The sequence below is a fragment of the Tachysurus fulvidraco genome, chromosome 12 (assembly GCF_022655615.1).
Source record: "Tachysurus fulvidraco isolate hzauxx_2018 chromosome 12, HZAU_PFXX_2.0, whole genome shotgun sequence".
Classification (NCBI taxonomy): Eukaryota; Metazoa; Chordata; class Actinopteri; order Siluriformes; family Bagridae; genus Tachysurus; species Tachysurus fulvidraco.
In genome coordinates, this window is record NC_062529.1 from 13,686,034 (window position 1) to 13,713,307 (window position 27,274).

A 27,274-nucleotide genomic window follows, 5' to 3' on the forward strand; every position below is an offset into this window, starting at 1 on the left:
ATCCGGCTGCTAGACCACATTTGACAGCTAGTATTGTTTCATTTTTGAACAAATCCTTGTTTTTGAACAAATCTTTAAAAGAGGATAAATCATACTAAGTCAATTATATACATTGACTTCACTTAAGTTCTAGCCATGCAAAATACTTGCATCTGTCTGCTTTGAAATTATTTTGTTTTTTTATGTCATTGGTTCGATGCATTGAAAGAATCTGCCTCTTACTGATGAGACTTGGTGTTGAGTCTGAACAAACTGGAACATGTGAAGGACAAACTGAAGGAACTACTTTGTGAATATGATTGAACTTCATCTTGTTTTTTATGGACAAAATTAGCAAACATGTCATACAGTTAGCTCAATGTGATTCTTACTGATTTAACAAGAGTAGAAGGGGGAACACGTAAAGTTTTATATCTGTGCATGAAGCATAATCCCAATTTATGAAAATGTAACTGATGATATTTCATAATTAAAAATAAGCACTGAAAGGTGGTTACGGTAATGTCATGCTTTTTTTTTATTTTAACTATATTTTATTTTAAAATATAGAAAATAAATAATTCTGCTTTTTGGTGAAAATGGTTATAAACACCATTTGCAAGTTCAGTACATTTTATGACAAGGGTCAATGATCGAATCAGTGAAAAAAATCCCAGCGAATCCTTTTAGTGAATAGAATCACAAGATACGAGTTCAGTAGTGTGAATCATCTTGGCATATGCCAAAAACTACAGAATAAGAAAGAAACCACCGAAACATCATATATGGCACAATACAGAAGATTGAATCCGTACAATCGGATTAATAGTTGTTTATTCGCAGCAACACTAAACCTAGTTTTATAATTAATCTTCTAAAATTAGAGCAATTAATTTTCTGTGTATATTCGAAAAAAAAATCCGTATAGATATTTTCGCAGCACCATTTTATCATTCTAGTTCATACTGGTAATATCTTCATTAATATAAGATGGTGGCGAAAAATAAAGAAATGGTAGGAGCGAGGGGCATCGTGTTTTCCTGCAGCTCGTTCTCCCAGCACTTCCGTTCTCCTCTGTAGGTGTGTTCATGACTGCGCTCTTCGCTGTGGTCCTCGCTGTGCTCCTCAGTGGGCCCATCGCAGCGCCCATCGTTGTGCTCATCAGTAAAATGTTAACCTGGCTACTACACGTTGTTCATCATGTCTGGTTACGGGTATCCGAAGAATCAATCCGTCGTCCAGAATTAATCCAGAACGAGTGAAATAGACCTCAACAACAAACGTCTGAAGAAGTGTTAAGTAAACGCATGCGCACATTTATTTCCCCAAACACGTGTCGTTGCGCTGAAGCTGCGCACGAGAGCGTACGTAAATGCGCCTGTTCTCTCGGTGTCGTGACGTAGCGCGTCGTAACATTCACGCACCGTCGTAGGGTGAGACGTACAGCATAATAGTTAGAGATTAGAACCCAAAACGACGACATTATCGGAGACCAGGGTTACGCATATATACATATATATATTTTTTTAAAAGAAGAGGCACACTACGTTTCGGCCACGTGCATGTTCTTATTGAGGGACCGAGCCAGCTGCGTCGACCGCGTGGTTTGTTGTTCAGATTCGCTTCTGATTCACCCGCCATTCGACACTCGCTGCACGCGCCGCACGTACACTCTCCGGCCTTAGAGATATATCAGACGTCGGCGAAAACACTCGACGTCCATTAATCAAAGGTGATTCAAACTTAATTCTTGTTTACACGGACACCAGGTGATGTAGAGATATCTTAGTTTTTCATCCTCTAAGGGTAATGAAGCGGAAATATTAACGGTTAAAAGAAAGTAATGGATATTTGACCCTGATTGTTGAAATGTTGTCTTGAACGTAGGCCTTCCGTCAGTCGAAGTTTAGCTAGTTAGCTAGATAGCTAGCTAGCGTCCTCTGTTAGTTATGGAAACAAAAGTTAACTAGGCCCAAGACATCAAATTAGTTAAACAAGTGATTAAAAACGGCATTAAATGAATATTTACTTCAGTTAAAAATCCTCGGCGATGTGGAATCAGTAGTTTGTGTGCATTTTAACTGGTGTAGTGCAAGAAAATTGGTCTACACTTAAAAAATGAATTAACTATATGAGCTCAATATGTGGGTAATAAGCTCTGTCGGAATCAGATATTATAAAGAATACCAACGATTTTTGAAACATCCCTACATTTTCCCATCAATATGTCCATCGTAAGCCGGAAGAGCAAAATCTTACAATCGGCGTCGCCAAACCTTGTCGCTAGATGGCGCAGTTAAAATGAATATTCATGAAGTCGACATGCTCATTTGCATATAAAAACATGTTGCATGAAGATTTTATCAGGATACTAGAAATCGAATACAATATAGAGGTTAACTTATGCATTGGAAAGTCTTCTTAGAATGAGGCTGTTTTTGGTTATTCTAAAGCCCAACAACTAATTTTCTATATTTGTAAGAGCGTTTGTCGGGAAAGATACAGAAAGGACAATGTTATGTATGGAATTAGTCACATTTATTATTTGTAAATATAGCGGAGAAGAGTTTAAGATGAACGAAAAGGAAGTGTACTGGTTCAACAAACAACTGTGATTAGTGTTTGGTTGTTTAAGACATAGTTTCACGCAAAAGACTCGGTCAGGATTAACACACTGTTGGTCCAACGTGTAATGTTAGGTGGAGAACCATATTTAATGTTGGGCAGTTGCTAATGTATGCTCAAGTTTAGATCTGTCTCTCCAACATGGCTTGTGGCATATTGGCTTATATGTGGATGGACATGTTTCATGTGTTGCAGCTATATATGGCAAAATTGCTGTATATGTACTGACAATGTTGCTTCTTGTAGTTTTGGTTAATATTACTAGCTGGATTAGTTAGCCAGTTTGTGCTAGCATGCATGTTTTCCCATTACTCTTCAAATTAACTAGTGATTATACCTGGCAAATTTTTATACCTGGCAATTTCAGACTGAACAACCCTTATCATTGTTTCCCATTTTTGTCAGAAAACACAAACATGATTATGACCCTGTTTATACTGGGTAGCTTCAGGTGTTTATATGTAGGAGTTGAAGGAGTTTATATTAATGGAACAAAGTTACTTTTCATTATTAAATAGAATCACTGTGCATATATATCCACTTCAAATTGAAACATATGATGCCTTTGACCTTGTACATGAGCAAGAAGAATTTATTGTTGACCAAAAATAGATATATTTTTGAATTTGATTTTGAGACTCAACCTATTGATCTGTAGTCCAACATCTTACCACTGAGCTAACACATCACTGGTTGGGAATAATTAATGCAAGCAGCAATCATGGTGAAGGCCATTTAAGGAACATTATTAAACACTCTTGGACAGGTGTACCAAACAAAAGATGTCACAACACACTCTCAGACTAATCATGAGGAAGGTTAGAGTTTCAGGTTGAAATGAACAGTTTGACCCTAAAAAAATTGACCCTGGCGATACTTTTGGGTGTCAAGTTTGGATGAGCAATGTTTGTGTATGTAATCTCAAAAACATAATACCTACAGTGAAGTACAGAGGTAGAAGCACAATGATATGGGCCTGCATCAAAGTGATAATGCCTCTGAATGCAAGCTTTTTGCTCATATTTATTAATTGAAAGCCATTTTCTGTGTGATTAGAAAGTGGATGTATGCCCTGGAAGTACACCAATCATCAATAACATTAAAAGCACTGACAGGTAAAGAGAGTAACAGCTTATTTAGTTACAATGACACTCAGTGGGGTGGGATATATTAAGCAGCAAGTGAACAGTCAGTTCTCAAGGTTGATGTGCTGGAAACAGGAAAAATGGGCAATCACAAGGATTTGGGGACATAGGCACCCAACAAGCATTGATGCACATCTAAATGCACATCTATTCTCGCTGGTTCAATTTTACAGTGCTACTGTAGCAAAAATTAGCTGAAAAGGATATTGTAGACTATAATACAAAAGTGTCAGTAAATCTGTGTATGTGGCTGTGCAGCTGCTGAGTGATCTGAGCTCCCATTCTGATCCCTGTCCACTGCCAAAAGCAGAACTGGACCATGGAAGAAGGTGGCCTCATTTGACACAGCCTTTTACATCTTGTGGTCAGCCAGGTACATGTACATCTCTGGGAAGAAGGCAAGCTGGATGAGGCAGTGTGATGCGCTGGGCGATGTTCTGCTGGGGAAACCCTGCATCCTGGCATTCATGTGGATGTTGCTTTGATTTGCACTACCTTCCATGAACATTGTTGCATTCAAAATACACCCCTTTCATGGCAACAGCATTCCATGATGGCAGATTGGTTTGAGCAACATGTCCAAGAGATCCGTTGACTTGGACTCCAAATAACAGAGGAAAAACCTCCTTGACTATAAGGCTTTCTCTTCTCTAAGAAGTACATGTTCCAAATGAGCATCCTTATCCTGTGTTAATACACTTAAACTTGACATTTAGTTTTTAAGTAGGTTTCTGCGTTGCCCATAGGTGCTTTCATTTGCATTTTCATTTGAGTAGATTTGTCCACTCCTTACAGGATTTTTTTTTATACTGTGAGGTTTTTTTATTCACACTACATTTACTACACCAGACTGTTAGATCTTTGTTAAAATTTAATGTTGCCCTAGTTGACCTGTTAATGATTGTCACAGTGCCATGCAGCCAATAATGCAAATTATTGAATGATGTGTCATTGGGAATAAAGAAATTAAATGAAATAGTCATATCACCCTTAATGCATAAGAGAATTATTTACAATGATTATTAGTTATATTTTAATTGGCTCCACATATTGTCCCTAGCCCTTAATTGCTCAGCTTTGTAAATTAGATAAATGTAATGTCTCTCTGGATAAGGGCATCTGCCAAATGCCATAAATGTAAATATAATCCATATTGCAGAACCTGTATAAAAACAGGTTCAGGTTCATAGCTAAACATTTCAATGTGATGATTTTTAATCTTTTGTAGATGATGGTGCTATTAAAACCTCAGATTTGTAGCTATCACTTTACAGTATCACAGTGTAAAATTTTCATTTTTTATATACTTTTACTACTTTGTAGTAAAACACTAACATTAGTTGGTAGAGACTCTGGCTCTTTTTTGATTTAGTTACATTTGTAATTTTGTGTTAAAGGATGCTGAAAGATCTGCGTAATCTGAAGAAAAATAGACAACAGCTCCTCAGATGACTTCTTCAGTTACATGGCCATTCCACATAATCAGGCCATAATGGTGCTTCGTCAGGAGGGCACGGCTACAGCTACAGTACCTCAAACATCTGCTTGTTCACTTTTTGTTGTCGTCAACCAGCTACATCCTGCTGGTGGAGGGCAGGACAAACAGACACTGTTTGCTAGTACGGAAGCCAGCCCTTTGAAAAAACCTGCTATTGGTTCCTGTGTAGCAAGCTTTAATAAAGTGTCATCCATGTCTTTGTCAGCCATGGCAGCTACCAACACAAGTAACCAGCTATGTAACTTGCCAGCAGAGTCTACATGTAAAGGTATCACAGTCACTTTGGACAACAATAACATGTGGAATGAGTTTTTCAGATGTCAGACTGAGATGATTCTAACCAAGCAAGGTCGTAGGATGTTCCCTTGTTGCCGTTTTCGCATCTCAGGATTGGAACCTTTTCAGAGGTATTCTTTAATAATGGATATGCAACCAGTGGATAATTACCGCTACAAATGGAGTGACAGACGATGGGAGACCAATGGAAAAGCTGACCCACACATTTTGAGCTCCTTTGTACATCCCATCTCACCTGCTACTGGATTAGACTGGATGCAAAATCCTGTTTCCTTTTACAAGCTAAAGCTTACCAATAACCCCTTGGACCGCGAGGGCCATATTATCATAAACTCTATGCACCGGTACATTCCCCGACTTTACATTATTCCTGCAGATAAAGCTGTGGATGTCCTTCAGTTAGATGGGCCTGATGTTGTAACATTTAGTTTTTCACAGACAGAGTTCTTTGCTGTCACAGCTTATCAGAATCTGTCCATCACTCAGCTGAAAATTGATTACAACCCTTTTGCAAAAGGTTTTAGAGATGATGCTAACAACTCCCGATGTTGCAAGCCCAAGAGTGCCCCTTCCACTGAAAAGTTGGAAAGTGAGGTCAAATCCAGCAAAGAGTCTTCAGCCTTGAATAATCTTAAGTCTTTGTTTGCAAAGATGAATGCTTCTGAAAAAGTCAATACCATTGGGGACCTTAAAACTGTTATTTGTGATGATCCCAGGAGAGTTGAGCCTGAATGTTCTGGGTAAGTTTTTTGATATGTTTTCTTAAAGCACCACATTATGAAAGAAACTATTAATTTTAAGGTAGAATCTTTATCACAGCAAACCTGTTGATTTTTAAACAAAAGTACCTTCTGTTTGTTGCTTGTTTATATGATACTACCTCTCCAAAAGAGTGACTGACTGTTTTACTGATCTTACTTCCTGATGTAATGTTAAAAGTATTTATTCCTCAAAAGTACTTTTGTTAGTTACACTAGATTTTGGTGCCTGCCATATAAAATTTGGAATGTTAATAAGAAACACAGCACTACTGTAGAGCGCATTTATTAAGTTTGATTTAAATTTTGGAGTAGTTAAATATTTAAATATTATACTAATATATATATATATACTAAATATTTTTCGACTGCAATCATCTCTGAGATCCTTCAGGTGGGATTACTCTCTTTGGGGAAGTTTATCAAGCATGAACATGTTGGATAGAGAACTGCAAAGCTATAAATTAATAAAAAAAAATCCCTGATCAGGATTAGAAATTGATCTATATTTTTGCAAAATAAAACTACACTCTCTCTCTCATTTCAGCAGTAGCATGAAGCGGCCATGGCCAGGTGGGCTGTCGGATCTAATTAAGGGAGCTCATGTTAAGGTAAAAAGAATATCCCTCGAGAAAATCCAGAATGGAAGTAGCGAGCAAATGAATGTTGACACTCTGGTTTCAAAAGAGAACAATATGGATATGGCACCTAAGGACTGTACATCTGAAAACATTTCAATTCCTGATGTTACCAAGGAGCTTAAGGACACGGTATCGTTTTCAAAAACCACAGACTCCTCCACTTTAAAAAATACACCTGAGACACTTTCTGCAACTAACATACAGTGCATGCTGAAAAAAACTTCCATCACACCCTTAAATGAAAAGTTGGCTGCAGTATTGAGTGATACACCAGCAGTGACTGAAAAGTTGAGCAGTGAGAAAACTTCACAGTGTGTTGTCAAACCTCTTGACTGTGGTGGAGAAGTGAAGAAGAAGCGGGCTGAGCCTGTCCCACTACCGCTTCTTGCTCTATTTCTACAGCAATTGAAGTCAAAAACAAGACCAAAGCCAAAATCTGAATCTTGTAGTGTGCCATCACAGTCTGATCAATCCTGTGATGATACTTCAGTTTACGAAAACCCATCATCCCCCACAGCATCCATTACACCTGCATTTAACACCCAGTTGAATGTAGAACTTGCATCTTCCCCATCTCAAACCATCACATCATCCAGTTTAACATGTACTGCAGCAAACACTGAACATAAAACTGTATCAACCCCAGATTCTGCCGTTGATGCTGTTACTGCCTTGACAGACGGTGTTGTCTGTGATTCACTGGAGCTGCCCACATCTAATAAAGTATCTGCTACTACTTTTGAATTTGCACATGACGTTAAAGCCAACACTAGTCTTTCAGAAACCACACTTGACACTAAAATAGTCTCCATTATGTTAGATGACACTTCTTCTGATTGTGTAATTGGATGTGATCCTAAAGCTTTTCCCTTTACCACCCCTGATGCTCCCAATAATGAACTTTTGCAAAGTACTGCCACTATTGATACATCCAGCACAGAGCCTGCTGATAATTACTGTACGGTCACAAATCCTGAGCTTGTTCCAGAGACTGCTCTACAGTCCCCTTGCCCAGGGGTTAAAAACTCATCTTCACCATCTTGTGCACCATCCCCTCCATACGTGTCCGCTCCTTCCTCTCCTGACCCGTTTCCACCGAGCATGTTCTCTGATAGGCCCATACCTCCTAGAAAGACACTAGACCCATTTCCAGCTTGCGTATCCCTCGATAGACCACGACCATTGCTAGAGATATCTGAGATATCAGTACCACAGAGGTTTTTCACAGCACCACTTGGAGACCCAGGTACTGCTGTTTTCAGTATTAGAAGTGAGCTGAACTGTCCTATAGATTCCCATGACCCTGCTATTCCAAAGGAAGTAAAACAGCCCCAGAAGACTAGTAAATGCACAAAATCCAAGATTTTACAAAAGAAAGGTGGGAAATCAAAGGTGACTGAAGATACAGCGGTGATGGAAGGCCCCATTCCTGTCCCAATGCAGCCCAACCTTGAAGAAGTGGAGGGTCAATTGTTTGTTTCCTTCATGTCAAAGGTAACTCAAAGATTTTGGTGTGTGCTTAACTTATTTAAACCTTTTTGTTGTAAATTATACTAGGAAATTCTTGTGCTGAGCATAGTGTTTTGATTTGAAAAAATAAAGAATTTGAATAATATTAACATATTTCTATGGCAGTAATGTGAATCTTTTTTATGAAATTCTGTCTGCAAACAGAAGGCACTGGAAATTCATCTTGGCGATGAAGCTAAAGAAGAGGTTTTACAAAAAACAACGCAAAACATCGTTGGTAAGAAATAGAGAAAAAGAAACTGGATAACTGAATGAAATCACTCACTTTCATAATTTGTCCTTGATGTATTATATTTGTAATTTTTGTCACAGGTGAAGTCCCTGATGAAAAGGAAAAGATTGACACACTTGAAAAGACCCTTCTGCATGATTTAAAAAACATGAAATACAGACAGGTCATTCACCCAGTTCTCCAAGCAGGTGTGTGTGTGTGTGTGTGTGTGTGTGTGTGTGTGTGTGTGTGTATGTATGTATGTATATACTGTCTGTGTGCATGTGTGTGTGTGTGTGTGTGTATATATATGTCTCTGGAGCAGTGAATTATTTTTCAGTATCCAGACAGACTTATGAAGGTTTGGTCTGTGCTTGTACAACTTTAGAGAACGTGGTGCAGAAAACCAGTGCTTTAGAGCAGATATTAATGGTAAAGTTCTCACTCTCACTTTACGTTTTGTGAAAACGCTGCACCATACAAAGACATTTCAATGAATTGCATAGTTTATGATTTGTCAAAAGTTGTGGGTTTTCTTTGTTGTAAGAGTGATTAACCAAGTGGTCTTTTTTTTTTTTTTTTTTAGCAAAATGCATTTTAAGTAGTTCAAGAACCTGAATTACCTGTATAGATTCTTAACCCAAAATAAAGCAAACTTAATCCAATTTTTTGCATTATTATTGTAATTAGGTTTCAGAGAGCCCTATGGCATCACCCTAAATTTCAGTATGTGAAATTTCTTCTACTGTGAATATTGACAGCAACCAGATATGACATTAATTGCCAAGGCATTGTTTGTTTGTTTTTTGGTAGTCCATACATCATGGAAGTCTTCACATGATAAACATTTGCAGGTCACCACACGTCAACTTTTGAACACAGTGAAAATACGAAATTCATTTCTACTTCTTGCTTTTTCTGCTCTCTAGCATTCACATGTGTGTGGTTGTGTCTTTACACTGAATGTGTAGCCTGTAGTGGGAGATTAAGCCATGACGGCCAGTAAAATCATGTAAATGCACATAAAACGTTTAAAGTATTTTGTATGAATGTGTTTATAGATTCTGAAACTAAATTAAAAATAAATTATCTTAACATGATTTTATCTTACAGTTGGTCTGAAGTTGAACCTTTTGGATGTTACACTGTCTATTGATCTACAGTATCTGGGTGTATGCTTACCTATTCCTCCACCTATATTCTTACCTGAGGGAAGCTCAGGGACTTGCTCATCACAGGGTGAGTGAAATAAAAATTCAACTGATGATTTTCTACCCGCTACCAGTTTGTTAAAAGTAATTTATGAACAGAAGTGCTACAGTTGTGTTTAAGGTCATTATTTTTCTTCCCAGTTCACTTCGTTTCTAGAACAGGAAAAACAACTGACATTACTAAAATCAAAGGCTGGAGAGAGAAGTTTTCCACAATTTCTTCAACTGTTTCTGGAGGTACATCACAATGCTGTGTTGTGATTAAGTTAATTTGATGCTCTTGTAAGCTTTGCAGGTTTCTTTGGTGTGAAAGTAATCCAGAGGTGTTGTGTTTTGTTTAGTCACCACATCCTTGGATACAGGACAAAAAAATCTCTCAGCTTTCTGTAGTGACATGCTTGATGAGTACCTGGAAAGTGAAGGCAAGCTTATTGATGAGCGAGCTGCCAGTTTCTCACAGGCTGTTGTCACTCCTGTGGCCTACCAGTTGCCCACCAAGAGCACAAGCTATGTTCTTACACTTGACAGTGTTTTAAAAAAGCAGGCAGTTCCATTAGTAGCTACTCTCTCAAAGCCTTCTAAAAAATCCAGAAAAAGTGCACTGCACTCAAAAAGCAAGGAAGCTGTGTCTGGGGTGAAAACGAAGAAATCTGTCAAAAAAAAAGAAAACCCGGTTCCCAGCACAGACAAGAAACTAGAGGGAAGCCCTTCAAAGAAATCTTGTATACCAAAATCAGTATCTAGTGTGCCATCTACTGACCCTGACTTGCCCCAAAGCAAAAAATCTTCCAAAATAAAGACCAAGAAGAGACTCAAGACTTCACAACATTCTTTACAGACAGCTGAAAAGTCTGTTAAGGATGGTGTGTCCGTGGCTTCTGCAGGACAGAGCACTTCGGGTACCCCTGGTTCAAACCAACCAGTTGGACGCAGTTCCGGCCTACCCAAAACCCTAGTTAAACTAAGGGACGTGGAAGATGGTGCAGTCTGGGAAGGGAAAAATCGTACCTATATCACCATGGAACGAGCAGCCATTGCTTTATCATGTCTTGTCACAGCAGAGGTATGGGCTAAGCTAAGGATGGTGATGTCATTGTTAACCACATTCTTTATTATTCAGACTAATTCTGTCTCTAACTCCCGTACTGTACTTTTTTTTTCTGGATTAAGGGTACAATAGGAGGAAATCCTTCTACTGTCATAAAACGACGTGCACCACCTTGTCTCAATGACTTTTGCCGGTTAGGGTGTATATGTGCTAGTCTTGTTCAGGAGAGGCGCCAACATCACTGTGGCAAACCTCAGTGCATGCTGGGCTGTAACTGTCTTCGACGCAAAGTAGTCCTTTTGAAAAATGAGGAAACAAATGAGGCTGTAATAAAAGATGCAGAAGATGTACCCAAAGTGAAAAAGAAGAGAAAACGTTATTCTTACAGTGAGTATGCTTTTATCAGGCTGGAGGTGAATAAAAAAAATATTTACAATTCATAATTTTTGCTTTGTTCTTTTAGCTATTTCAGTTACTGATTCAGCACCTGAGCCAGCTCTGCATGTAAAAACATTATTGGCTAAGCAAAATGATGTGGATTTAGAGCCACTTTACGTTCCTGATCCTGCCAAGCCTCTTCATCCTCCACCAATATCGTTGGATCTTCAAAAGGATCTGGAGAACTTTCTACATGCTTTACCGAAAAGAGAAGCCATGAGAGCTGTGAGCATTTTAAATCTGTTTAACTGATTTGTGCTCGTATCATTCCTGTTTAAATCTATTTGTCAGGTTTGACCAACTGAGCACAATTAAGGAGGCATTCACATGTTTAAAAAAGTGTGGTGGTACAAATTAGATTTATTTAATTAGTTATTATAATAACATATTTTTTAATTTTTGCTCAAAATGGCTAAAATGTGATTTATTATGAAAAAAAAAAACATTTAGCACATTAGTACTGCGAAATAATCACTTAAATACTTGAATAAATATTTAAAGGCATATGTGGGGATAGCATTGCCGATACAATATGCAAGTACACATAAATTCTGCAGTAACACTGAAGTTGTACAGGTTGTGAATGATGTGCTCACTTAGATTTAATGTTGGTGAAACAAGTATGTGATATAAAGCAGTCTTTGTAATCCTTTGTGTTAAGGTTGATGGGGTAAGTTGGAGCAAGCTCAAAAATCAGGGAAGTCTGGATTGTGCTCGTGTGAGGCCATTCTGTGGGAGAAAACTGTCTCCTTGTGGACAAAGACGCATGAAGGTAAGACCCCAAATGTAGTAGGGAAGAATTCCTAAATATTGATTTGGACCTGATTAGCTTTTCTCTTTTTGCAGGATGTTCATCCAGATCTTAGTTCACAGGACTCACTGGAAGGTTGATCTATAAGCTAATAATTAAAAAAAAAAATTAGTCTACATCCTTTGTTCTATGTTATTAAAATCCATTTTTGAACCATTTTGTTGTTCCTTTTGCAGAGATTGAGGAAGGGGAGCTTCGGCCGCCTACTCAGTCTGGTCCTACTAAACGGCTGGAAATTGTGTCAAAGTGCAAGTGGGAAACAGAAGGCAGCAGGTACGTTGTCGTGCGTACAGTGTGTGAGCGTATGGCACAGGACCGTCTGAAGGACCCTTTCTGGGTCGGCAAGTACCACATCCAGCCCACATCTAAGACTAAAATGGAGACAGATGAAGGAACCATCATTACATATAAAGTGGTCATCTCTCAGCCACACCTAGAGGAAAGTGAAGAGAAAATGATGGAGGAGAGAATAAAGCAGCTGGAAGCTCAGTTGATTGAGACCATAGGCAAAAGTGAAGTGAAGGGCCTCCCCCTTCTCTCTCATGTCACCCCTGCAGGGTTGCTAAAGGCTGAGAAAAAACCTTCTGGTGCTCTGGGCCAGATAATGGTAAGCATACATTACATTTTAATGGTTGTTTCACATGTGAAGAGTTTAGTCCTTTTAAATCAAACCTTAGTGCATCTACTTTCTTGGTGACAACAACAGATTTCACAACAGCAGATTGAGGTGGTTACTAACCGGGTAGTGTTAACACGTTTCGACCTTGAATCCAGTCAATGGCATTATCTTTATCTGCAGTAGTTTGGAAAAGCCTAGCTTATGTTCTTGTACTGTCATGATTTTTCTGTGTAGGTCAATGGAAAGCTATATCCACAAGCCAAACTAGAACTGGGCCAGATGGGGGCTTTGCATCCTGCCAACAGGCTGGCTGCTTACATCACAGGAAGAGTATGTGTAGCTAACAAACATGGCATTACAACTGGTACCACAGTCACCAAGACATCGCATACAGCTCCTACCACCCCAACCAGTGTAGCCATGACAGCAGTTACAAACACACTTTCTTCAACCATCACATTGGCTAAGCCAACAGGTAGGTCACAGCTGTTAAAACTTAGGAGTCTACAGGTTTTTCTTCCATTTGCAATTTGAGTCCACTTGCAAATCTAAAATATTACAGTAATACACTTGTATCACTGCTATTAGACTTAAAGTGTTAAAATAGTAACTCGTTAGTGTGACTTCCTTAAATGTGGATAAAAATTTAGATAATATTTTTTTCTTTCTTTCTTTTTCTAGATCAGAATCTAGAAATTCTGTTGTGATGTGAAATATATTCAGTATGTCATTACTAGTCCAAATGAAAGTTTCCTGTAAATGAAGGATAGCCAGCTCCATTAGTGGATAATGCTTTATAAGAGTATACCTTGTATACACAATATTGTGTAACTTAAAAATGACCTGAGAGTTATAGTACAAATGTTATTAATACATGCTTGTAATGAAAGTTAACATTTTTTGTATTTCTCCCTTTTAACAGTGGCTAAGCAACCTATAGGAACAGAGTTTGTCCAGGTTGAGCTCGGCTGTATAAATTCCCAACAGCAAAAAACAGCCAGTACTGATATGTTACCAATGCAGAGCACAGTTAAAAATCTAATGTATTCTTCTTCTATGTTGACTGGCTCTCCTGGGATTTCAGCATCTTGTACCATGCAACCAAAGGCAAACATAGCTTCCCATGCATCTCCTGGATCTGGCACCACAGGTACCCCAAGCTTTTTCATATTACGGCACTATTTTCGACACGTGGATATGTTTTTGTTACTAACTGAACTATAACCACTAATAAATTAGAACTTATGTATTATGTTAAATATAAATATCCTGTAAAATAAATGAGTTATAATAGCATATTTTAGTTTTATTATTATTATCTACTTTTTTTACACAACTGATGCATTTACTGCCTTCTTTTTGATTAGATGGCTCCATCCAAGTGGTTAGGGCAGTAACTCGATCTGGATCAGCTGTACCAGAGAAGACTTTTATGCTCAGTACTACTGGATCAAATGTTGCGCTCTCTGGTAGTAGAATCCGGTTGATGCAGTCTCTAACCTCAAATCGTCCAGCTGCTCCTGGGCAGAGGATGTTGATGTTAAAAACAGCTAATCCTACTGGCCGAGTAATTCATCTTGTGCCTCTTGGCCAATTCAGGTCCCTCAATCCAAATGTCAAGATGCATCCTCAGCAGTGTGAGTGTGAATGATATGATGTCTGTTCAATGTAATCATCTTAGTTTTCATCTTTTAATTTACTGATGTAATTTTGACATTTGCATCCAAATTCCATAAAAAATTGCCTGGTTTACTAAAATGGATTGAAGAGGGGGAAAATGGTGGCCAAAAATCTATCTATAAGACAAATTCTCATTGATGTTTATTATCAGCTGATTTAGTTTTGCTTTTTTATTTTGCAGCCTCTCTTGTCCGTTTTCCAACTCCCAACCCGGTCCCTCTGAGTAAGCCTCAAACATCTACAGCTGTCTCTTCATCAATAGCTCAGACATATCAGAATATGGCTCCAGTATATAGTACAAAAGACATTGTCGCGACAAGCAGCGCCTCCACGATTGATACAAAACAAGTCACCCCTCTTGGTGGCTCAAAGACCTTACTGGTTTGTAACAAACCTAATATGGTAAAAATTATACCAGTAATTCTTAAGGATAATTCCAAAAACACTTTAAAAATTATACCTCAGAATGTTTCTGAAGATTCTCAAATATTCAAAGATCCCAGATTCCCATATTCACCATCATCAGCTCAAAGCTCTTCAGAGGGTCACCCAGCAAATCAAAGTTTACAGCCCACTTCTCAAAGCTGCTTAATCCTGAACAACCCAGCTCATCAAAAATTAGACAACCCTCGTAACTCCGGCCCTAAACATGCCAAGGTATATTCTGAAGAATACTCGCGGTGCTCCAAAATGTCACACAAAAATGTGATTTTTACAGACCACTCTTACACCTTTGAAATGAAGAAAAGGAGCACACCATCTAAAAAGCGTGTTGATGTGTCTAAAGATGGCTCTGTTACTGCAAACGCATCTGGGTATCACATGTTCCTCAAGGAAGTGCTGGACTTGGGCCTTGATCAAGCTGAGGGTTGTGGTACCAGTAGTGCTGTCCTAGGCACTGAGAGTGGTGAAGACTCTAAAGCAGGATCACATCTGTTAAAAGAGGAGATTGATTCTGACACTGAACTAACTGAAGATTCAGACATGTATAATGACACTGACTCCAGCCAGTTCAGTGACAAGGAGGATCTGTTCATAGGCACTGTAAGAGATTAAGCTGCTAAAAATAATACTTGCTTTCATTATTATTCAAAGTGAATCAAGTTCTACATCTCCCTATTTTTCCAGGTTTTTGATAAACGGAAGGGAAAACGTAACTCTGTTAATGCACAGATTAAAGATTTGAATGAGAAGGAGGATGATGAGCTGGTTGATATTGAAACATTTGAGGAAGGAGTTGAGAAAATCCCTCCACCGCCTGAGCAGACTCAGCATGACCGGTGAGACTAAAACTTTCAAAAACTTATATCATGTACATGAATAATAACATAGATTCTGCCTGGCTGTAGAGAATGTAAATTAAATTTGCTGATTTTGTTTTAGCAGCTGTTTGTTTGTGAAGGCACCAACATCTGCCTGGCTATAATTTCACTGTAATGTGAAACAATTGGCATTAAATGTAGAATATTACGAATACATACAATTTTAGTGATTAGAACTTGGGCATTTTTGTGACAGTTCTATTTTATCTTAACAGCTTTCGAAATCTTTCATCAGACGAGGAGAATGAAAATGAAAATTTGGTATGTATTTAACTGCATTTAGATGATGGACAGCTATAGATTGTATTTTTGCCACCTATATTGTGTGTTGATGTCAGATTTTAGATATTTGTCTACCACCTTTTTCTGCATGACCTGCATGCATTACATGAGTTTTTAAAGTGGCTTTAAAATGTACATATTTTATATATTCTTATTGTTAAATAATATTTCCTCCTTTTTTTTAGGTTAAACTTAGGAGGAGGAAGGATGAGAAGAAGAGACGCATTACTCTGAGGAATTGTTTTTACAATCTGCAGCAGACTCTCAATATTGAAGAGCCTAAAGTTGCCAAAATAGTGTTACTCTCAAAGGTGTGTTGGACATAAACAAGGTTTTAGTGGTTTAACTTTAATCGGCATTCTTCTTTGGATAATTGTCATAATATAATTAATGTAAATGTTATCTGAATCATCAGGCCCTGGAGGAAATTCACTCTCTTACTAAACAAAGAGATCGCCTGGTGAAAATGTGGGACACACTGAGAAAGAAGAGAGATTACTATGTTGAAATGGCTTCCCAGTTATCTGGTAATACATGGTTCCATATCATATTCACAATTTCCCTCCATGTTGCAGAGTTCAGTTTTTCAACTGTGCCTTGAACTGTTGAAGCATTTAAAGTGGTGTTGGAAGTTTTATAACATTTTATACAGTCCTTCAAAATGATTGGCTCCTTTCTTGAAACATGAGCAAATATATATAGTATAGCCTGAAATTTGTGAAATTCTTGTATTTCTGCATGAATATGACCCAAAACTATCAGATTTTCACATCCTAAAAGTTAACAAAGTGAACACAATTAAACAAATGAGCCAACAATATTATACTTAATTATTGAGAAAAATGATCCAACATTACATATCTACGACTTGCAAAAGTATGTGAACTTTTGGTGTCAGTATTTATCTGTTGTGAGCCCTTGTGCAGCAATAACTGCAAGAAAAGTTTCAGGTAACTTTTGATCAGTCCTTCACAACAGCTTCTAAGAATTTTATCCCATTTCTTAGTATAGAAGAGCTTCAACACTCTCATATGAGGTGGGTGTCCTCATATGAATTGCTTGCTTTGTCTTTCCATAATATTTCTTTTGGATTAAGGTCCGGATTTTGTCTTGGCCGTTCCAAAACATTATCTTTGTTTTTCTTTAATCATTCTTTGAAAGTAAAGGCTTGGGTGTTTGTGATCATTGTCTTGGTGTATGACCAAATTTTTTCTTGAGATTCAGTTCATGGACAGATGTCCTGCCATTTTTCTATAGAATTCACTGGTATAATTCTGAATTCATTGTTCCATCAATGATGGCAAGCTGTCCTGGCCCAGATGCAGAAATACAGGTCCCAAGCATGTTTTACAGGTGGAATAAGGTTCTTATGCTGGAATTCAGTAGTTTGCTTTCTCTAAAAAATAATGTTTCTTATTTAAACCAAAAAGTTTTATTTTGGTCATATTCTTCTACAAATCATTTAGTCCTCTGGCTTGTTTGTTCACATGATCTTTAGCAAACTTCATGGGCAGCAATGTTCTTTTTGGAGAGCAGTGACTTTCTCCGTGCAACTCTGCCTTGCACACCGAGATTGTTCAGTGTTCACCTGATGGCAGACTCATTAACATTTTACATAAGCCAAAGTAAAAGAGGCCTTTTGTTGCTTCCCAATAGACTATTAAATGTCTTGGTTTTGGAGTGATGTTTGGTAGATGACCACTTCTGTTGAGAGTACCAATGGTTTTAAATTTCTTCCATTTGTACAGAATATATTTGGATATAGATTTGTGGAGTCCAAACTCTTTAAAGATCATTTTGTAACCTGTCCCTTGTTTGAGCCATGATCCTCTTCCACAACTTGCTCTTCTGCGTCATGAAAATCAAATTATTTTTTGTTGGAAGTGTTTTTTTTCCTTGTTTTAATGTTCATTTATCTAAAACGTTTTTGCTCGCTTTAATGAGTGATTTTAGAGAGTCGCATAGAGAAAGTCAGGATTTATTAAAATAAATGCTACTGGTTTATTGCATTTTGTGAATTCTAACACATTGAGAATCTGAAATTCCTCTTTGTTTATAATTTTTTTCACTAAATACTAATGTCGTTTAGATTTGATAGCATTTGATTTTTTTTTCCTTTAACCTTGTGTAATTCCTGATTTGATAGTCTTGGTAAAGTGAAGTTCTATAATAACTTATTTTAGATAACCCTTTTTTTAAGAATAGACTCATAGGACTCATAGCTACCCTTCTGTAGGATGGAGTAAAATGATCTTTTGACATGTTTAAAAAAACATTTAAACTTCATGTCTACATCTATCCATAAATTAAGTTTCGTATTATTTCGTATTTTGTCCCACTGTAATATTATACTACGATATAATAGTAATAGTATAACACAATATGGCTATTAAGTAGTTCTCTCTTCCTTTTCTTAGGAAAAAACAAGTATTCCATCTGTCAGAAGTTGGATGAAATAGTTGCTAAGCAGAAATCTCTAGAGATCAAGGACAAAACAAACAACCCCACTCTTAACTTTAAAAAAGAAGTTCCCGTACACTCACAGAGGACTGTCAACGAAAAACAGAAAACATTGGGTACCGATGGCAAAGCTGAACATGTTATCAATAGCAAACAAAAAAATCTGGAATTCCAGGATAGAAGAACAGAAATTGTCAACACTAATCAGAAAAAAACTGCAGCCAAACCACCTATACCTCACCAAACACCACAGCTACAAAAATGTCCTCCACCAGTTCCATCACGTGAAAGAACAAGGCCCAACATCCTGTCCCACAGCAAGCCTCAAGCCTTGGCTGAGGATCAAGGTTAGTACACTCGGCATCAAACTATCAAGTCTGATCAGGCTTGTTCAGGTTTTTCTTAATATGACAGTGTTTTACTCATTAGCTTCACATTATTCTCCCAAACACAACCGTTGTTAAAATAACCTATCTTGGTATAAATAAAGGTGGTTGTATTCAGAAATGTGTAAGCCACACTCACAACATATGGAAGAGCTCATGAGGGGATAAAACTTGTTAGTATGTAGTGGCATTATGTACCCTAATTCCAAAAAGCTCAGGTTTATCATCTTCAGTTTCACCTTGATGTGAATGAGGTATCAATAAGAAAAGCTAACTTGCTCACATTTGATCTATGATGTGGCTTTTCTAGTGTTTGTTCAAGTGATTCCAGTGGTAGAAACAGCAATTCCATGCAATCAGATCCTTACTATAAGTAACCCTCTTCAGCCCACTGTTATCACAACCACACCAGGTGAGCCTTTAAACACACTAATGTAACCTTTAAAATAAATAGTTATTGTTTTGTACTTTAAAATTGTTTTTCTTTTATTTTGCTGAACCCACAGGTGTTGCAGCTGTGTCCATATCTATTCCTACCATCTCACATTCACTCTGTGTAGAGAATCCACTTCCCATGTTGCAGCCACAAGTCCTTAAACTAACCAGCAGCCCTGTTAGCACACCAGGTAGCTTCTTACTAGAGCTAAAGTACTGTAACTTAGTCATAGGAAAACCTTCTGACATTGTCAATTTATATTATAATAGGAATATTGTGTATGAGTAATAGTCTTGAACAATTTTTTTTTGTATATTACTGTAATTAATGCTTTGACAAGATTTTCTTTTTTTCCCCATTTCTCATCAGCACCATAATTTGTATTATATTTTTTGCTTGCAGTTGGTAATATAAGCCTCCCCAAGATCTCCAGTTTTGCTTCTTTGCTACAGTCAGAAAATCTGCCTGTTACCCCCATGCAGACACAGGAGGAGTGTAACTCGTCAGATGGGAAGGCTCAGCAAAATGTTGTGCAAGAGGAAAAACAACTAGACCAAAATCTTCCGGAGTTTGTGCCCAAAAAAACTGAGCATAATTCAAATGACAAGATCGAAGAAGATCTAAAAAAGCAAAAGGAAGATGATGAAAGTACAATTCAACCAGACCAAGATGATGACCGTCTGATGTCATTACTCGATGAGCTTGTTTTTCTCAATCAGACCTCTGAACCACAAGAAGATGCTTCAAGTCTTTCAGAAACTGGAGATGTACTGACAGAACTGCTCACTAATAAAGAGGTAGATATGGACAGAGACGATGAACGCTCTCTCAGTCCTCTGTTTCTCAAACTAGACGAGGATCTTATAACATCACCCACCTCAAAGGACGAAGAGATGGATGATATTCCTCCTAGAGTAGATGACCTTGTTAAAGTTATATTTGGGTCAGAGTCTCCATCCATTTCATCAGAATCAGAGATTGTTGCAGCAGCCACTGATGACAGTACCTGTGTTTCAGTGTGCAATATTAAACATGATGCTCCAACTCCACCTCCTTTGCTGCAGATGAAAACTGGAGGGTGTTCTACAGCAGACTCTCTGAAAGAGCAGGCCAACTTGTCATGGCGGCCAATGCCAAAGCTTGCTCCTCTTGGACTAAAGACTCAGGAGACTGGGCACCCGAAACTGATCTGTCCTCATGCCCCAAAATAAGATTTAAAGCTGCCTAGTCTTCATAACATGTGTAATAATCAAATCATCAGGGATTTCCATAGTTTTAACTTCTTCAGACATAAGACTGTTATTTATTTGTTTGTGAGTACATTTAATTTTAATTCTGTTTCATCAAGAACTACCTGTTGTGCCTCTAGTAGATCCAAAGATTTGTTTGCAGTTTTCCGAGTGATTTAAATGTTGGAGATAAAATGAAGATTTTAGAGTGAGCAAAAATGACCAGAACTTTTTGTATAATATTGTAAATGTTGTAAAAAGCCAACATTCATGGTTCTGTACAAAGATTGCATATTGGAGTGGTATCAGATGTTTTAAGCGTTATAATAGGCAACCTACTGAATGTGATTAAAAAACAAATCAAAGAGACAGTGGATGTTGCTTAATTCACCAGTGTTGTCAAGCCGTACACTAAAAGTAGCAGGCTGTCAACATCTATCAACCCAGTCTTGGTAACTACATTTGCCATGCAAGCTGCAATAAAAAGTAAGTACATGAAAAGTAAGACCACTAGTAATGTAAATGGGTTATTAATGCAACATGGTTCTACACTTTTAATAGTGTATAATGTTCATTATGTATTTTGTAATAATGTTTTAATAGGAATGCAGAATTGTTAGTCTTTCATAAGCAAACATGATCTATGAGAGCTTATTACAGTCTTTAATTTAGTAATAATGCAGAAGTATAAATATTCTTTTACCTTCATGGTGCTTTTCAAAATATTCTGCAAGTAATTGCTAAAAGCCGAAAGGGTCTAGTAATGGTTGTCCACACTGCATGTATACTTTGAAAGATTCAAATTGTATTTTCTTTATTTTTGTACACCTTTCTTATATTTGGCATAAAGGTAGTTATTGCATATTATTAAAGCAGGCAGTGACACTACAACACTTTTGATTATAAACTGGAAACTTTAACACTGTTCTTGCGAGTTGTGTATTAACTTAGAAATAAGACAGTTCACTGTAGAATTTGGTGTAGATTTGTAGCAGTCACCTTGGACTATACTGTAGCGTTTCAGTTTGGATCCCAAATAGCTGTAGCACAGTTCTGACTGCTCTGAAATCTGGAATTTTCAAAGACAATCCACAGAACCTTTGAATAACTTCTTGCCTTGCAAATGCCCCATCATAAACCCAAGCCTGTTCCTCTGAAATCAGCTTTAAGTGCACCAGGGTGTACAGGCCATAGGAAAGTCGAGGCCTTTTCCCCGTGGTTCTGTTTTCCACTTAGCCGTTTATTTATGTATTTATTTTTATTCATTTTTAAATGACCAAATGTGTTTGTAGTTACGACAGAACAAATCACTTCAAATATATATAATCAGATTTGATGATTTATGTGGTGACCAGCATCCAGAAATGTCATATCACATTTATGATGATTAGCACAAAGCATCATTCATCATGAAAGGGCAGGTTTACAGAACTCCCTGGTGACACCATCGCTTAATCAAATTGATGACATGCGTGAAAAAAACGTTCAAACTCAACATTTTTATTGTATTGCTGTCACAAGTAGGACTCCACAAACACAGGTACACTTCCCATCTTGGGAATGTCTGGTGCAGCGGATCTGATGAGCTGAAGCTGTTTGTCGCTGGATGGCAGAAGTGGCCTCTAGTTGAAGACAGATGAAGCTGCAGCTTTGATCTGCTGTGTGGGAAACGGACAGATGCTAGTCAGCAAGCTAGTTTAGCTTTAAACTAACATGGATATCTAAAGGGATTGGCAGTTTAGATTCTAACAGCGACCTAATAAAAACATGATCAGGATGAACGTAACGGTAGCTAGTAAAATATCTAAACAAACTGGAGCAGCGCTAGCATGTAGCATGTCCCCTTAGAGGAGTATCATACGTTAGACCCAGCTAGCGGTTGCTATGAAGCTAGCTAACTACAGAGCGCTAACATTAAATTAGGTTGCACCAGTTCAAAATAGAATGCTTTGACAATCAGTATTTTTTCAGCTGACGTTATTTAAGGCGTATTTATATATAGTATATATTTCCTGTAAACCTCTGAAGTAATCTGTGGTATTGTCATTGGGAATCATCTGTCACTAGGGCCGTTTTTCAGTGGAATAAAACGCAATTTTTTAAAATTTTGTTTCTTATGTATACTGTGTAGAAAGGTGATTTTAAAAACAGATTGATAATATGTGTAGATCTATACGGGTAGATAAAGTGGTGATTCATCCAAACCGGTCGCTCCTCCTACACTGACAGCCTGAGCTAGTTAGTTATATTCAACTAGGTTTGTATCCTGCTCCAAAGAGAGGAACTGCTGACTGCAGGAGAATGAACCATGGTTCGTTTCACCACCTCATCCACTGCAGTCAGGATAAAGACTTTTAACAGCTCTTTACTGCAGCAGCTCAGAGGACAAGCACAGCACCGGCGACCTGATTTCTCATGATCAGTACAGTAATGTCTGAACCAGGGCTTAGTTTCATCGTAGGTTTATCTACAAAAGAGCCATAAAAGGTTTGACCTTAAAGTACAAGTACAGTTACATGTCCAAGACAAGATGACGATGGAAAACTCGACCATTAAAAATCGGATTAAAAACCTTCTCCGATCTCCTTCGATCAAACTAAGGAGAAATAAACCGAGGAACAACAAGGAGAACCTAGGAAATAAGGTAGGTCCACATGGTGCCATTTAAATTTTTACACTAGCCTGTTATTTGTGATGGAGCGAATGAGCGCGTGCATGATGGCAACCATGTGTGTGCTGATATTTAACCCATTTCAAATGGGTTTTGTTTGGAATTTACACAAGATTGGTTAGTAAACCTCCACTTATGTTTCGTGTATATATATCCTTTGTTATTTTTATTTGCAAGTCTGTTAAGGACATAGGGAAATAAACCCCAAAATGTATTAGCCATGGTAATGATAAACCCTTCATAATGGGCAGGAATCTCACCTACATACTGTTTACCTACACAGTGAATATCATCAGTGAGTTCTCCTTATGGTTTACATTTGATTTATGCACTATGAATGATTTTATTGTTGTTATTTTCTGCTATAGCTCTGTATGTGGAGTGTGCTGTGTGTTTCAGCATCTAACTGATTCCTACATTCTGTTCTGATTGACTTTACTGCTGCAGACCAATGTTACTGTACTTTCCTCTTCAAGCCAGGGGGTTGGCTCATGGGACTTGAGAACTGTTCATAATGTTAAGCCATGCAGAAACTTTCATTCAGGTTTTGACCTCAGCCTAGTATTTTCATACACTTTGTAACACACAACCTGTTTACATACCAATTTATGTGACTAGATTATATTAGGAAGATTTGCCTGACGTGTGTGTGTGAGTGAGAGAGACAGAGAGAGAGAAATTCTGTTCAATCTAAATTCAAACCAGTGTAAACCTTTTAAAGTAAGCCTGTGTATTTTGACTCCTGCATCTGGTTAATCAGGTTACTTAATTAATCCTCAGGTGGAAATTGGGTAACAATTATTTAGCTTACAATTTCTGTAGTATGCAAAAGACTATTGCTTTACACTAGAGTTTTCATTAAAAGACAACGTTCAGTTTCTAGCCAAAGGAGACTGACTATAAAAGACCAGACAAAGGGAACATGTGCACATACATGTACTTGTACTGTGCATAGCAGTGGTTTGTAAACCAACACTGTTTTTGTGTCCGGAGGTTCCTGTGTTGTGCAGCTTCAAAGGGAAGTTTGCTCCTCCCGGCTGTAAAGTTTTTGTTTATCCTCAGAATAGAGATGGTTCCTTTGGTTTACAACATATTAGCTGAGATTTTCCCACAAATTTCCTACTTAAATCCAAATCCTGCACTCTAAATATATCACATATACTCAGATCGATAATGGAGTACCTCATGTACTGCACATTTTAGTGTAATCCTGCTCAAAACATACTTGATTCAACTAATAAGTTAGATAAAAAAAATTCCTGAGTTAAATGGGTGTGTTATAGCAATGTAAACAATATAATATGCAGGACAGGGTGTGCTCTAGGACCAGGCCTTGGAACCTTAGATCTATTGTATATTCAACCTTGCTTTCAGATTTAGTGATTCTGTACTAATGTCTGTGACATTTAAACAAATAAATGAAACAAGTTTTATCTTGTTTAGAAATGAAAGATACACCATCCCACCAGCTACACCTCACCTTTGACCTACAGGGGGTTGGGTGGGGTGGATGTCATTCCTAAGTGTTGCTTATAGCCACTGGCAGAGACTTGCAGGTCTTCAGTAAAATCTGTTTAATTCTACACTTCTTTTAATGATACAACAAGAGTGCATGGAAATGACCATAGCAGCATTCATATACTCGCAGCCTGTGGAATTGTACAACTGGAAAGTTTGCTATCTTCATTTCAGAACGTTTGTTTTTAATCACTGTTCGAAGGTCTAAAGAACATAGAAGACTAATGGTCACATTTTTTTCCTGAATGTTTTTGTGTTTATTGTTTATGCTCTTATTTCGGTTCTCATGTAAAAGTGACTTTGTGGTTTTTTTGTTACTAGGCCACTCTAGCATCTATGCTGGAATTCATTCATTTGTTCATATTGGTATGCATATGAACGTATGTATACATACAAACATATATAAAAATATATGTTTGAATATAAACATGTCAGTTTTTTTTTTCTTTCAACATCCCTGGTACTGTAATTTGTATTTGTGCAAGACTGTGGGATTAAACGCAGAATACCTTTTTCAGTTTCACAACATGGCTGTATCTGTTTAATTAAGCAGGAGCTTGTGCCTCTGATATTTATTTTGGATTTTGATCATGATAAATGCTTCAGGTTTGAGTAAGCCTCACATCAGTAAACTCTTTGTTCATGTGTGCTATTATATAAGACTATTGTAAGAGTTAAGTGAATAGGACTGCGTTAGTGAATTACTGGTTCAGTTGGTCATGTGGTGAGCTCTGATGGGCAGATACAGCAGAAAGGGAACTGACTGATGCATGTATGAGGGCAGGGTTATATTAACCAAACACACCATTTCTTCACAGTCTTTTAAGAATTCATATGCGTGGCATTAATGGAGCTTGGATTTTTGTTAAAACGAAGACATGGGTATGATTTGCACCTCATTGGAACAAGTGTATTGCTAAAATGAACCTTGTGTTTAATGTGGTCGCACTGAAATGTTTCCGCCAAAGAGACTGCTTAGAACTACAGGACTTGATGTAAGTGCTTTTGTGCTTCTCCTGCATTTTATAAATATAGTAGTTAATAGAAATTGTTTTCTAGTGTCCGTTGTATAATAGCAGAGATTGGGGGGATTACACTAGATATATAATTTATTTTTTTTAATATGTATATATACACACACACACACACATACATACATATACATAATGTTTGTTTGTTTTAAAGCATTTTCTTGTTACAAATGTTCGGTTTAACTTGTCTACTTATTCTGTCTGCTGGATATTCTTAACTTTCTATTGATTTCCATTTCATATGACAGCTCTGTTTTGGAGTGTTATCACTGGACCCTTCCTGGTCCAGCAAGGCTTTTAACCTGTTTGTTCTATTGTGCAGGAGCTTGTCTGAAGTCCTGTAAATTTGCAGCCCATTGCCTTTTATCATGCATCTGGCACACAGACATGAACCCTTTCATATCTCTTTCAAAGCTTTCTTTTTCACCAACAAATGCAATGTAGCAATGTATGTGCAATGTGATGCATGTATAAGAGTTGATATTCATCTTTTTTATTTTTAAATAAAATAAAAAACTCTTCTTGCAATATTACCTCCCTACAGAGTTTGGTATTCTTATTTTATGACCAGTATTGATATATTTGGAGAATTCACAGCACTTTTTGTATATCTCTCTCTGGAGTCTACAAATTGCTGTAAATGTAAATCCTTTTTTGTCATTTTTCAGGTGACTCTTGAAAAGGTTTTGGGAATTACTGCTGCGGGAAACCGTGCCTTGGCCTGTGAACCACACTCTGGTTTGGTAGCATACCCTGCAGGGTGAGTAACACAAGATAAGCTACATAGCAGAAATGTTTTTGCTATACAAGAGCAAGCCCAGCTCAAATCTATAGGACTGGTCATCATTCTCTTATCCATTTTCAGAAATGGAGACAAAAAGTAATTGACCTCTTTTATTGAATTTAATTCTTGAATGCAGTATTGAATGAACTATTTCATTGAGCAGTCTCGACAGTACAAAAATGCTTTCTGTTCTGTGTGGAATTCTTAGAAAAGAGTCAGAGTGCAAAAGTGGAGATAGCCGTTATCAGTTTGCTGTTAAAAAGGAACTTCTGTGTAAGCATTCACAGAAATTAGGCAGACTACACTATACCTTATGTACATATTAAATTTTTAAGCAAATGCTCTATAAAAATGTCTGCTACCTTTATCTTTCATCCAACCTCACAATTCAGTGTTGTTTGTTACGCTGTGTAATAGGTGGAAGTCTTCTTATCAAAGTATCAACAACTTTCTTAACTGATGTCTTTAGTCTGCAGCTTGCTGATTAAGCCAAGTTACCAGTTGGTGCAGACAACTGACTATGGTGTGCTCTGAATATAGTGTGGAGCACTATGAAGTGTTCACATAGGGCAATCAGACCAGACCCTGCAGCTGTTATGCCAATTCTGTTCTCCTAGTGTGAAAGTTACAGTGAAACATTTCTATCAACGCAAAAGGTTTCCAG

At 37.6% G+C, this 27,274-nt stretch overlaps 2 protein-coding genes across 8 annotated transcripts in view; both read left to right on the top strand.

Annotated features, from left to right (window-relative positions):
- The first annotated feature begins 968 nt into the window (after positions 1-968).
- Positions 969-20,975, top strand: mgaa (MAX dimerization protein MGA a). 3 transcript variants are annotated; one of them, XM_027172888.2, is made up of 25 exons: positions 969-1,711; positions 5,147-6,284; positions 6,850-8,437; positions 8,618-8,690; positions 8,786-8,893; positions 9,798-9,923; positions 10,037-10,132; positions 10,237-10,958; positions 11,066-11,330; positions 11,407-11,606; positions 12,043-12,153; positions 12,228-12,267; positions 12,369-12,799; positions 13,046-13,286; positions 13,734-13,961; positions 14,179-14,448; positions 14,673-15,535; positions 15,620-15,771; positions 16,029-16,074; positions 16,281-16,406; positions 16,511-16,622; positions 18,513-18,902; positions 19,252-19,353; positions 19,448-19,567; positions 19,780-20,975. In XM_027172888.2, exons 2-25 carry the CDS (start codon positions 5,215-5,217, stop codon positions 20,586-20,588), a joined length of 8,289 nt encoding a protein of 2,762 aa, XP_027028689.2. In that variant the 5' UTR covers positions 969-1,711; positions 5,147-5,214; the 3' UTR covers positions 20,589-20,975. The 3 variants fall into 3 exon arrangements, with proteins under 3 accessions (XP_027028689.2, XP_047677053.1, XP_047677052.1); XM_047821097.1 differs by having other exon boundaries at positions 13,896-13,961; XM_047821096.1 differs by having other exon boundaries at positions 6,853-8,437.
- A 1,136-nt stretch (positions 20,976-22,111) lies between these two features.
- Positions 22,112-27,274, top strand: part of mapkbp1 (mitogen-activated protein kinase binding protein 1) — a 29,915-nt gene continuing 24,752 nt past the window's right edge. For 2 of the 5 annotated variants that reach the window (XM_027172354.2, XM_047821416.1), the window contains exons 1-2: positions 22,113-23,250; positions 26,495-26,586. In XM_027172354.2, coding sequence (XP_027028155.2) covers positions 23,137-23,250; positions 26,495-26,586 — 206 coding nt within the window. In that variant the 5' untranslated portion in view covers positions 22,113-23,136. Of the gene's footprint in view, positions 23,251-25,587; positions 25,791-26,494; positions 26,587-27,274 lie in introns of those variants that run through there. The other 3 variants (XM_047821417.1, XM_047821418.1, XM_047821419.1) reach the window with 3 other exon arrangements.